This window comes from Diabrotica undecimpunctata, chromosome 8, assembly GCF_040954645.1.
Source record: "Diabrotica undecimpunctata isolate CICGRU chromosome 8, icDiaUnde3, whole genome shotgun sequence".
In the NCBI taxonomy this organism is placed as follows: Eukaryota; Metazoa; Arthropoda; class Insecta; order Coleoptera; family Chrysomelidae; genus Diabrotica; species Diabrotica undecimpunctata.
In genome coordinates, this window is record NC_092810.1 from 81,328,658 (window position 1) to 81,343,395 (window position 14,738).

Genomic DNA, 14,738 nt, shown 5'->3' on the forward strand with positions numbered 1-14,738 from the left:
ATTTTCAATATTTTTTTTTAATTTTCAAATTGATTGGATTTTTTTTCATTAGTTAATTATAATTTTACAAATTCTGATTGGACATTAATTTTGCATCATTATTATTTTAAAATATTAAAATAATAATGATGCGCGTTCCATTTAGATCAGTAATTCTAGACGCATGCGCTAAATGTAATAAGTATCAAGATGCTTTTATCCAACTTGGTGAAACTGACTTCGATTGTAATGAAGTTTTTGAAACCTTAGAAACTTTCATATGTTACTTATATGGAACAGGATTGACGAGAACAATTCCAATAAGAAAAGTAAACGATGTCAGATTTTCACTATTTAACCGGCAGTATAAGTTGCATGATGTGAACGAGCCTTTTAAAAAAAAAAACTAAAAAATTTCGATGCTTCAAGCTTACCACCATGTCAAGATGACTTACACCAACATCTACTGCGAGCTCATTATATTTCAAATATTTGGACAAATGCTCACAAAAAAGTACCAACAGAATTGATTGTTGAAGAACATGGTTGGGAGCTTGAAGATGAAACATATAAATTCAAATGGTTTAGTGGACCTCAGATGCCAGAATCAGTTCGAGAAGTAGTGATTGAAAATGAAGCAGATAATGAATGTGATATTATTGAAAGTGAAAGTGACGAAGATGATGAATGTGATGACATCAATGAGAGTGAGAAAAATGACGAAATTTTTAAAGTTTTTCTAAATTTTATTTTCTTATCGGAAAAATCGTTTGAAAATTTTTGGAAAAAAATCATGGTATAACTTACAGAAAATCGAAAGGATTCTACAAATTAGATGTTACCTCAAAAAATTACGGAAATTTTTATTTCCGGAAATTTTTTTGGAAAATTTTGAGGAAAACTCTACTTGACGCTTTTCAGAATAGTAACAGAAGTGAGCATACAAATTTTCAAATCAATCGGTATAAAAATATCATAATAAAATCAGTTTGAAAATTGTTACCGAGACCTAAAATGCGCAGTCAAGTGGTACATTTGACCCCGTTTTAATGCTCTCTGTACCAACCCAGCTGTCCGCCCTTTTGGATTTAGAGTTTTTAGGAGCTAAATAATGAGCCATGAAAATGGCGGACATATTACTTATCGTTAATTTTTCCCCAAAAAACTGCAACTTCACCCCTGTCCGCCACCCCTTATGTATCCACTTTCGCGTCCGCCCTTTGGGATTTCGTCTAGTTATACCAAGATCTTACTCTGGGCAAATTTTCAGCCATATTATCGATCGTTAATTTTTCCGAAAAAAATTACAACTTCATCCCTGTATCACGAGGGGCGTCCGCCTGTAAGGCAAAGTCTTAACCCAGTTACAATGAATATATTCCAATAGAGAAATGTCATATTACTGATCAGTTCAAAATTTCGGCTCTATCTCTTGGACTATAAGGAAGCCATAGGTGGTTTGACAGCATAATAACTGCTTGTTTAGTCTAGTTTTCACAGTGATTCTAGGCAACATATTTGGGTGGAGTTTTGACTTGTTCTTGAATGAATTCAGAATCCAGCAGCCCGCTGAAGTATTGGATTTTTATAATATAATTATTTGACAACCTTTTGTTGGCCCAAGCACCTAGAGCGGAGTTGAGCCGAAATACATTGATTTCGTATATTCCGTTTTAAATTCGTTCAATCTGTATAACCCTCATAACGCTTTTAAATCCAGAAATCTAATACGAATCCCTAAAATCAGGATGTATAAAATAGTGATTAAACCAATGCTATTGACTGGATATATGACGAGAACGCTGACAAAACAATGTAAGTAAAACTCAGGTATAAATTAGATCAGTATTACTAGAAAAGCCATCAGAAGTATTGCCAAGAAATGTAGAGCATATAGTGAAATCTAAATATCGTAAAATAAGATATTCAGACAGTATCGAGCGAGAACATTATTGATGAGGAAAGGGAGACCCGTCGCTGAGAAAGTGAGAAACTAATTGCCAAAAGCAAAGGGTACTTTGTAATAAAGTACCCGTTACTCTAAAGCATAAGCATGTCTTTTCCTACTCTTTAAGTAAGTGATGGATTCGACCGTTACTTGATGGAAATTTATTTTATCTGACAATAAAACAGGTATGCGTTTACATGTTATAGCCTTTAACTGAATAAGTTGAAGAGGGGACAACTGTTTGTCTCAAGTTGGTCATTCAGAAATATGGCTGTATTTTTTAATTTGCTGATTTCCATAAATTCTAATTTCCATAGAATCTAAAGATACCTTAAGGCTTTTATTTTAAATATACATGTAACCTTCGATATCTGGGATAAACCCATCTCCTGAACAATAGCGCCGATATACACTTCTCCAAGAAATTAACGCACCACTTGGAAATATTAAAATATTTTATTATCGTTAATAAAAATTTCCATTGTAATATTATATTTTGCAAGTCTCTTGTATATGCTATTCGTACACTCTATATTTATTGACTGTGTTTTATCGCTATAGTTTTTTTGCAACAAAACAAAAAGAAGCAAAAAAAAATTCTATAAATATACTAATTTCCAAGTGTTCACGAATTTAATTCGGCTACTGTTTAATTGTTGATTATGGTTAATTGTGTTTATTATGGAGCGTCAATCACGTAATTTAACCCAAGATGAATGTGCCCAAGCAGTGATACTGTCTGAAGAAGATTGGAGTTACCGAAGAATTGGTCGTCGGTTTAATGTGTCCCACACATCCGTCTCACGGGTGTTAGAAAGATTCCTCGAAACAGGGGATCATACTCGCAGACCAGGGCAAGGACGAAACCGGGTAACTACCTCTATTCAAGATCGATTTTTAGGAATTTCTGCTCTTTGACAACGTTTTGTAACACATCGAAGTCTACAAATTCAGCTTTGGGACGTGCATGCTATACAAATTAGTACTGAAACTATTCGCCAGTGACTTAGGGAATACAACTTATCACCTAGGATTACCGTCCGAGGTCCTCTATTAACTGCAGAGCGTCGGAGGGGGAGACTACATTTTGCCAGAGAACACGTTAATTGGTTAGAGGCTGACTGGGAACGAGTGCTATTTATTGATGAATCCCGATTTTGTTTGTACAATAAGGACAGACGTGTTCGTGTGTTGTGACGACCCAACGAACGATATGCTCAGTGTAACTTCTCACACACCACATTTTTTGGTGGAAGATCCGTTATGGTGTGGGGTGGTATTTCTTTGACCGCACGTACGTACCTAGTGGTCATACAAAGTGGAACTGTTACAGCTGAAAGGTACATATTGGAGATCCTGGAGCAACATGTAGTACCATTCGCTCCTTATATCGATGAAAATTTCTTACTAATGCAAGATAATGCCAGACCTCACGCTGCACAGATCGTCAGAAATTATCTAGAAGAGGTAGAAATTAACACTATGGAATGGCCAGCACATAGTCCGGATTTAAATCCGATTGAAAATCTCTGGGATATCTTTGGTAGGCGATTAAAAGCGACACCGATCCAACCAAACAACACACAGGAAGTGGGAGAGAGGCTGATCCAGATTTGGAGAGAACTAGACCAAAATAAAATACGGCAATTAATTTTAAGTATGGACCAACGATGTGAGGCTGTTATACGTAGTAGAGGTAGAAACACTCGTTATTAAGCCTTTTTTCATATTTTAGTTTACTTTTTTTTAATTCTTTTTTTAGAATTTTCCGTTTTATTTTTTTTTTCTCCTGTACTTCAACATTTTCTAACGGTTAGACAAACTGTTATAATTACTAATAAAATGTAGAATAAATCTGGTGAAGTTTTATTTTTTATTTTTTGCCTGTTTACAAATAAAATTGATTTATTGAAGTGGTGCATTAATTTCTTGGAGAAGTGTATGTATTTAAAATTTTATACACTTATTTTACCCGTTTATGTCCTTTTTATCTATATATGAGTTGTGACCGATATTATAAACTCACTTACTTTTCACTAAGAGACTATATATTAAGTACGGTGATTACTAATACATATCTGATTCCAAATATTGTCGAAAAGTAACAGTATGTAAAATTTAAATTTTTAATGAAAAGTTAAAGATTGGCCATTTCTTATGGGGTTCAAAAGAGAAGCCTTTACGAAAATTTTAGTACTAATAAGACCACCGCAATCGGACGTACCCTGGGTAATGAATAATTAATTAATCGGCTAATCACACGTTCAATATGATTTTTGTCAAATCGGTCCTTTTTAGGACAAACTATTCTAATTATGTCTATAAATATTCAGGGCATATCTAGAGATAAAGACACTTTACTTTACTTAACCCTATCAGACATATGCGCTTAGCACAAATGTGACGTATTTCTAGTGCAGGAAATATATAGAGGGCCAAACCTAGGGTATTTGGTATTAAGCTGATCGCTGAAAATCACATAACTAATGTAGTAGTGCTATCTCTGCCGGCAAAGAAGTAAAGAAAAACTTAAATGAGAGAGGACAAAACCAGTCAGTTGAGGGAACCTTTCAACTATGTTGAGCTTGGATCCACTATCTACGTATATAATGAACAATTTTACGGTTCCTGACTGAGGATCTGAGCACAAAGCTTATTATAAAATTTGTACCAAAAACACAACAATTACTGATATCCAAAGTCTGCAGACAAGCAAAGCAAAGACAAAGTTGTTACCTTGCTTAAATCTGGCAAAAACTCCAACGGCCACAAAAGCTATCGGTCAATATATTTATTTTTTCAGCTATATAAAATACTTCTGCACATAATCCTTAATATAATTTTACCGATAATAGAACATTTACACAACCCATACCAGTAAATACTAGGACTTTTATTACATAGACGATACATCTCTTGTTGCACAACCAAAAACTTTTGTTGTTGAAATGGAACAAAAACTAAATCATATCTTAAGCACAATAAAAAAAATAGATACAAGGTTGAATGCTCAAATAAATGAACTTTGATAAAATAAAGGCAGATATCGAGCACAGTTTTATTAATTTAATCTTGCCCAAGTACTGTCGCTCCCTAGAGCATTATCAGGGACATCTGAAATAAGCCAAGAAACGTTTTTTTTAAATGAAAATGAAAAAACGATTCTTGGCTTATTTTAGATGCCCGTGAAGATGCTCTAGGGAGCGAAAGTACTTGGGCAAGATTTAATTAATAAAACTGTGCTCGATATCTGCCTTTATTTTATCAAAGTACAATAAAAATAGACTATGAATCAATTTTAAGCCTAACCCCGGAAAGAGTCAGGTGTGCTCCTTCAATGTCCCTAACAGAGACGCTTTCAAAAATCTGAACATCCAATAGTGTGATGAAATTCTTAAACTCTGGACTTGCTATAAATACCTTGAAGATAATTTGTATCACACCTTGTCATTCACAGAACTTCACTACAACTAAATGGCAAACTACAACCAGAAAAATAATATTCTTCGCAAACTTTTCAGCTAAAAATGGGAAGCATGTAATGTAAACATAGCAAGGAAATAAAGAAGGAAAAATTAAGAGGTAATTAGCCTAGTAAAGAGTAATAATTATTTAAGTAATTATTATATATTCCAAATTAATAAAGAATAAATTCGACACAGTTTAACGTATACATTTCAAATTAAAAACAAAACAATTGACCCAGTTTAACACAAGCCTGAATGTTTAAAACATTACGACACTTAGACCTTGTTGGAAATTAATACAAGGTACGAATTGTGAAATAAGTGAGAAGAATTGAGCTGACTAAGAAGTTTTACATAGCGTGATCCAGTTTAACACATGGAATAGATGGCATAATCAGCGAAAACGTAAAAACAAATCTCCACTTCGGACGTGACAAAAGAATATAAAGTACGAGTTGGCAATAGATAAAAACAAACAGAAGTGGGTCAAACGGGCAGTAAGAGAGCGGCGCCCGAGAGTTGCCCACGCGAGAGCCGCGGCGATCGGGGCCAGCGGGGACTAGTGGGAAGTTGGCACCCTAGAGCGCTCCACGCAAGAAGTGCGGAGATCGGACGATACGCAGCCAGTGAGCGCGCTATTTAACTCGACGGGATAGTGTGACGTATAAGTGCCGGCAACTGCAGATTACTAAGATAACTAAGATCTATATACTAACCCAAGGTATATCTAATGATACGGAATTGTCCGATCTTTAATTCCTTGCTGTGTCTCTTCTCGTCTCCTCGTCTCCCTTCGCGCCTGATCGAAATATTATTGGTCATAACTGATATTTTGTAGTGTACAGTCTGTTTAATACATTGTAAACTCGAAATTTGTTTTTGTTATTCCTGGCCATTACAGGTAGAGACTAGAAGAGATACAGATTTCCGCTTATGCAGTGCTCCGGCTTCTAACGTAAGCCCATAGCCTCTCACTCTTTGCAGGACCTGAGACCGAGAAGTCCTTAATCCCCTTCCTTCCAAAAATCTCCCTACCCTCTTGTAAATCCGTGAGGGCGGAACCAGTCAGTCCAGACTAGTGGAACCAGTAAGCCTTGCCCCGCTCGCAGGGATAAGTATCCCCTAAGAATTGTAGATGCATTGATAAGGATATTGAGACAGACGTCTTCTACAAGCACATCCTTCCACCCTTAAAACGTAGATGCTTGCACTCTACGCTTTTGCTGCTGAATATACCTAGCCAGTATGGATGACACCAACACATACTTAACACGTAGACTTTGCTATGAATTAGTCAGCCAAATTCAGCGGATATTAAGACTCACATCCATACATAAACTCTAGAATATCGTAGCTATCAATCCACCTAATATCCAAAGATAAGTAGCTAGAGAACGAAAAAACCAAGTCTAGATTCGCAACATCCGCAAAAGAATAAGCTGCTCATCGCCATCTAAACCTTCGAGAGGAATTTCCTTATGGTAGTTATCTTCCTAACATCTTCCAGGATGGCTTTTGCCTGCAAACACCGGTTAACCTGTGTGAATGTGGGGTGGTACAAGATTCATCCCACCTTATTAGATGACTTTGCCCTTCAAATCGCTCTTTTCTGAAGTGACAAGATTTAATTATTTGAACTGAACATATAAAGTACAGTCAATAAGCTATTGCTTATAAAAATCATTGCAAATTTGACACTAACTCCACTTATATTGATTACATATTACCCCTAAATAGAAGATAAAATATTCAGAAGTATGTAAAATTGGTGAAGTGGTATATTCTTGTTAGATAAATTAAGCATTCTTCCCTTTTTTGCGCATTACTACCAATTTTTACACAAAAATATCTATTTTAGCACTTAAATATTTATTTTAAGATAACCTATCCAGAATTATATGTAGTATACAAACAAAACCAGAAATAAAATAATAAAGAAGCTACAAGATATCGTAAAACAATAGATGGATGAAATAAAACAAGTTCATATTAATCGGATATTTATTTTAAGATAAACTATTTAGAATTCTATATAGTACAAAAATAAAACCAGAAATAAAATAATAAGGAAGCTGTATACAAGATATCGTAAAACAATGGATAAAATAAAAGAAGTTCTTATTAATCGGATTCTTAAATGAAACGTACAAAGACACACTGACGTTAACAAAATACATTAGGAAATTTCCGCATATAAAAAAATACATCCAATTTGGTAATGAAATCCTTTTGTATCCATAAAGCTATTTTTAGAAAAGCACGTGCCTACCAAAAACAGGTATTTGATAGTATACATATCATTACATACTGTAATCCGTATGAACCGTTTAGAACATACGCTGGAAATATACGGCTTAATCGCCTAGTTGCCAAACTATCAGAGCTTACTTAGACCGATATACTTATGGTTCCAATATACAGTGAAAAAGATCTGAACGACCCCTATAATATATACACGTGAACTAAGCGATATACATTCATGATACAGGGCTACTTATGGGCTCCACAAAATTATGAAACTATACATGTTAACGAATCGACAGAGTCAATATTATGGAATGGTTAAGTGAGCTCCGTATATCGGTGTCCATTTGACCACGGAGCTCTCTTGAACCTGAATTTTAACATGGGCGGAGTTCACTTTATGCCGTAGATATATATATATATATATATATATATATATATATATATATATATGTTAGTTTTGATATTTCCGCGGGAGCTGTATGTTATATCAATGGTATTCCGGGTTTGACTCCGCGTTAAATGTTGTTGGTTTTGATAAAAACCGACAGAGACAAACGCCGACTTAACAAAAACAAAACAAATTAAGAAGTTCGAGAGACTATCATTAGAACAACAACCGAGAGAAACGCCACAACAAGATACCTGTAAACTGGTTTATAATTTTTCGAACTTCACACTAGATGAAGCCACAAAGAGTGTTCTTTCGAAAGGTTTTAATTTCGCAGTAGCTCCTGCACGCATACCGATTGAAAATATTATATGCGAAGTAGAAAGTTCAATAACCAATATACCATCCGACACGGCCGAGACTATACGCCAAGACGTGTCACGCATATTACGAACAGCTAAACCGCCAAAACGAAACTTAACACACGAGGAAAAAGAGGCATTAAATTCATTGCGCAAAAATAAAGAAATCATTGTACTTCCAGCTGATAAAGGCAATGCTACGGTGGTTATGAATGTCACAGACTACGATCAAAAGATGAAAGATATTCTAGACGATCCATCATACGAGAAGATATCGACTGACCCGACAACATATCTAGAAAAAACAACAAAAGCAAAAATACAAACATCCAATATTAATAAAGAACATCATTTTCAACTTATTCCACGGGAAAAATCATCGAGATGTCCAAAACTGTACGGTCTACCAAAAGTTCACAAGGATGGATTACCACTACGACCAATAGTGAGCTCCATCGGATCACCGTTACAACCACTGGCAAGGTTCCTGGCTGAAAAGCTACAGCCTTACGCAGAAGAAGCTGATTCCTACGTTAAGAACGCAGGCCACTTCATCGAGCGTATAAAAGATGTTACTCTTGGGCCGGGACACTTGTTAGTAAGTTTCGATGTTGTTTCACTTTTCACCAACGTTCCCATCAATGAATCCTTGGAAATTATAAGCAGAAAATACCCAGTACCGCAAGATACCCTAAATTTGACGAAACACTGCTTAAACAACACATATTTTATATATGGTGATCAACGGTACAAACAAGTTGAAGGGGCACCGATGGGTTCACCGCTATCTCCCGTGATAGCAAATCTTTTTATGCAAGACATAGAGGAACGGGCAATAAGAACAGCAGAATATAAACCCAAACTATGGCTTAGATATGTGGACGACACTTTCATCATATGGACACATGGAGTAGAAAAACTTACTGCATTTCTAGAATACATTAACAGTATCCATCCCAAGATCAAGTTTACGATGGAATTAGAAAGTAATCAACAACTACCTTTCCTAGACGTCTTAATAATAAAGAAAGAAAACGGCAACATTGGATATACAGTGTATCGAAAACCAACTCACACTGACAGATACCTACATGCAGATTCACACCACCATCCTGCACAATTGAATTCAGTCATAAAAACTCTGACTATAAGATCTGAACGACTAACAGACGAAGAACACAAGAAAGAAGAAATGCAGAAAGTTACAAAAGCGTTAAAAAACAACGGCTTTTCCACACACAGAATCGAAAAGGCACGAAGACCACAAAAAACAACAAAAGAAATAAAAGAAGACGAAAAACCGATTGCCAAAACCACTCTACCCTATATTAAAGGCACAACAGAGAAGATAAGCAGGGTCCTGAGAAAACACAAAATAGAGACTGTCTTCAACACCGACAGAAAAATCGCAAACATATTACCATCTGCCAAGACAAAGATTCCCCTAGAAAACCAAGGAGTATACAAAATTCCCTGTGGAGAATGCGATAGAGCCTATATTGGACAGACAAATAGAAGGATCCAAGTAAGACAAGAAGAACATCGCAATGCCATCGAACGAAAAGAAACGACGTCATCCCTAGCCCAGCATTCTTTAGCTACAGGACACAAAATTGACCTTAAACATACGGTAATGTTAGCGAATGTCGAAAACAAGAGAAAACGAATTATCAGAGAAGCAATAGAAATAGAAAAACAAGAAAATAATTTAAATTCTCGAGACGATGCCCAAAGATTGCCAAAAACATGGAAAACAATTATCCCGAAGAATAACGCAAGAACGGAATCGACCAAGACCCCGGCCACTGACCTGCGCACCGGACCAATTACAAGAGCGCGCGCAACACGCAGTAACTACAAAAGCCAGCTGCCTAACACCCGTAGCGTCACTTCCACTCGAACATCGACAAGAAGCAGACCATCCAGAGAGACTTGAAAATGGCAAGTGAGATCTTGCCGAAACGTCGTCAAAATGGTTTTTATCAAAACCAACAACATTTAACGCGGAGTCAAACCCGGAATACCATTGATATAATATATATATATATATATATATATATATATATATATATATATATATATATATATATATATATATATATATATATATATATATGTTTTAGTTAGTTTTGATGTAACATCTCTTTTTACTAATTTGCCTTTAGATTTAATCATAAGTAGTGTTGAAAAACATTGGAATGAGATTTCACAACACACTAATATTGACTTATTACATTTCAAAACACTTATCAACTTTGTTTTTGATTCTAATATTTTTATATTTAATGGTGTATTTTATAAACAAATTTTTGGTAGTCCTATGGGATCTAGTCTTTCACCCATTCTAAGTAGCTATGTCATGGATGATGTTATCAGTGATTGTATCAGTAATTGCACTTTTTTCATTCCTTTTATTAAGAGATATGTAGATGATTTAGTTTTGGCACTTCCTAAACACAAAATTCATGAAACAGTCAACATTTTCAACAGTCATAATCAACATATACAATTCACAGTTGAGGAAGAGGTAGATAATTCTCTACCATTCCTTGACATGAGAATTGTAAGAAATACAGACAATATGTTGAAAACCAGATGGTTCAGAAAACCCATATGTAGTAATAGATTTATAAGCTATTACTCTCACCATCCAAATAAGATGAAACTGAACCTTATAACAGGATTAAAAGAACGTGTTTTAAAACTTTCTCATCCAGATTATCTACAGGAAGATCTTCAATTATTAAAAAATATTCTAATTGAAAACTCTTATCCTCCAGATATGCTACATAGGATGCTTTTTTCTAATATTGGTAATATAAATAATTTAACACCATTTTTTGCTCAATCTCAAAACATTGTATCTAACAATCAGAACATCTATTATCATTCACTACCTTTTATACCATCATTAACACCTAAATTAATACAAACACTAAAGGTTATTGACAATATAAAAATAGCAACAAAGAACATCAAAACTATTTCATCTTTATATTCTAAAACTAAATATCCTATAGACAAATTTGAAAAAACGAATTTAGTATACAGCATTAGTTGTACTCAGTGTGAGGCTGAATATGTTGGTGAGACCGGAAGAAATCTTTCAAATCGCATTATTTCTCACAAAAGTGATTGCAGAATTAAAAAACCATCTTGTGCTTTGGCAGAACATGTAATCGATAAAGACCATATTATGGATTTTGATAACATTAAAATTTTATGTAGTGAAAGTAATAAATTTAAAAGGACTTTTTTGGAAATGGTTTGTATTAGCAAAAATGATAATAGTTTAAACAAAAGATCTGAAATTCAAAGTTTAAGCAAAATTTATAATTATATTATTTCTTTATGATTTATATATAAAACTTGTAAAATGTCATATTTAATTCTCCATATATCTGTCACATTCTTTCAGACATCTGTCAACGGTGAATAAATCTTCTTCTTTTTGTTACTAAACAAAAAAGAATGTTTAAACGAAATTTTACTTTTGGCAATATAATTGTCAAAAATAAAAATTTTATGTTGGCATTTATGACATTGAGGCTATTTGTAATTGGTTGCTATTTGAACTTATTTATAAATTCAATTATTTTTATATTAAAAAAATTTTTTCAAAATTATAAAAATTTTCGGAGAAACATTTATTAGATTAAAACATTTTTGTATTAAATATTTTGAAGATGTAAGCAGTGATTTTTACTTTCCAAACTAATTTTTATTTGGTAAGTTAACAAAAATTGTTTTTTCTTTTTAGTTCAACCTTGTAAGTATTTTGTCTTTTTTAGCTCTTGATAATAATTGTAAACACAATTGAAAGCTCGAGAATAAAAAAATAGTTAACCAATAGCCCTATTATTGACTCCAACCCATTCAAAACAGTTATAATATATATATATATATATATATATATATATATATATATATATATATATATATATATATATATATACAATATATATTTCCGCGGGAGCTATATGTGGTTTCAGTTGTTTTCCGGGTTTGACTCCGCGTCAGTAGTTTTGGTTTTTTGAAAAACCATTGTTTTGGCGACTTTTCGGCAAGGTCACACTTGCCATTGTCAAGTCAGATTAGTTCTGCGTCTTCTTGATGTTTTAGGAGAACTGATTTCTCGGTCGCTGCACGCTCTGTTTAAATAAATTTTAGCGCCCCTTGTGATTGGTCCTGTGCGCAGAGTGGCCGTGGTCTTTTTCGCTATTTTAATTTCTATAATTTTCTTCCAATCACTAAGGAGCGATTTATGTCTCCATATTTCTTTTATAAGTTGTAATAACACCATTATTGAATCTTGGCTGCAATCTTTATATAATTCTAATAAGTTCTTAATCTTTATAAGTTCTTTTATTGCGGTTTACTATGTGTCTTTTTCATTTTGGTCTTCTTCGTGTATATCTTGATCCGTTAGTCTATTGCTGATGTTTCCGATTACCGTTCACCAACTGTTGCATTTCTCAGCTTTCATACATGGTAATAGTACGTCTTTTTCAATATAAAAATGTATGTCAATATAGAAAATGAAGATGTAACACATTTTAAGGAAGACAGTTTAAAAATGCACTTAATATAGGGGATATTGCAGTACGAAAGTAGTTTGGTATATACAAAAAACAAATACGCTAAGGACACGAGAAATATACGATAACTGAATTGTTTAATGGAACTACAAAACACTTACTTGTTATTAATCATTGGTAACAAAAGCATGTAAATAGTTTCCGTCGAGTAGCCATACAATGGCAACCTTTTGTCGCCCAATCCGCTGGTCTCGTACTTTGGTTTAACTGTTCGCTTGGCATCCAGATGAGCCTTTCTAAGTTCGTCCATGGAAATCTTCAATAAAAAATATTTAAAGGGATCTTTTGAAGTATATGTGACTTCATTCATTATTTATTATGGTTAGAAGGAAAAAATCAGAAGATAAAAAAACAGTTTAGGAAACGTTTAATACTAGCACGTTTGAATTATTTTTAAGAATGGATATTCCCTTCTGTGGAATATCTAAATAAATGACACAAGCTACTACTTTTACCCAAATATCTTAAAAATTCATTATTTGTTTAAATTGTCATCGAATACTATATGCTCACTCTTACAAAAACATATTAAACAAGTCAAAGGTAGCAAGGTTCTGAAACTACTTTCTTGTGGCATGTCTAATTTAAATGTTATGTTTATATGGGATTAAGCCACAATTATTGGTTGTAACGAAAATCACATTTCTAATTAACTGGTATTTACGTTTCACTCCCACTCCAAAAAATCGTTTTCAAAAAGATTATTAGTAAAAATCTGCGAAAATGCATAACCAAAATTATTTGTTTTAGATGTCATTTGGCCTAGATCTTGTAGACAGCACCATGTAAATGGCTGAAAAAAAATCTGAGGGTGGTTTTTTTACCATAGGAATATCAAATTCTGATTGTTCTGTTTTTTGTGTTATATGTTTGTATAAAGTGTATCGCAATTGTGATTATGTAACGTAAAATTGTGAAAACATGGATTTGTATTTTATATATTGTGTTGCATACGTATTATGTATAAGATTGTTGATGTTTTTCGACCTTCTGTTAGGCCGTTATTGGTATAATCTTGTTGTTGATTTCTTCTGTTAGTAGTTTAGGCTCGCTACACATTTTTCTTCGTTAAGTAGGATGAGAGCTGTTTCTCTGATTTTTGTCTTTTTTATGTATGTTTCCATCATTATTATTGATACACCTTTCTATTGTGGTCTGTGTTCGTTGTCTCAGATATGCAAACATGACTGAGACAACGAAAGACCACAATGGAAAGATGACATTAATTCATGAATATTTCCTTATTAAGAACAAGCTGATAAGAACAGATACTACACTTTGATCTTAGCCAGAGGCCGAGAAGCGATGAGTCTCAGTCCCGTTCGAACCTTCGTGTTGGAAACAAGCATCGAAGAAGTACTTGTGTATAATTATCTTATATTTTTGTAATTAGTACCTATAATTAGTATAAGCCATTCGTTATCAAGAAAATTAAAAACAACCGAAAAAAAATGTTTGTGTTCAATGTTATTATAATTATCCAACAAGGAACTAATACAAATTTAATTACCACATTTATTACCATAAATATAAATAAAATAGTCCGGTATATTAACAAAATATGCCGGAATGTCTTAACAATTCCTAGTTGTAATTAGTGGAAAACTATGGATCACCAACTAGATAACCAAGAACCAACTAGTTATCAATGCATTGAGGACATAAATCCAGCCATTAGAAAATCCTGTCTAGCCCGCACTCCCCCACCTGGAAGGAATCGAAAAGACAGTTACAACTCTCTAGATGAAT

General features: G+C 33.9%; 1 protein-coding gene and 1 pseudogene across 5 annotated transcripts in view; both read right to left on the reverse strand.

The window, feature by feature from the left end:
• LOC140447715 (uncharacterized) overlaps positions 1 to 14,738 on the reverse strand; it is a 597,936-nt gene that overhangs the window by 277,412 nt on the left and 305,786 nt on the right. For all 5 annotated transcript variants that reach the window (XM_072540522.1, XM_072540524.1, XM_072540523.1 and 2 more), the window contains one exon: positions 13,091 to 13,245. In XM_072540522.1, the coding sequence (XP_072396623.1) occupies positions 13,091 to 13,245 (155 nt within the window). The remainder of the gene's footprint in view (positions 1 to 13,090; positions 13,246 to 14,738) is intronic.
• Positions 14,120 to 14,296, reverse strand: LOC140449263 (U2 spliceosomal RNA; annotated as a pseudogene).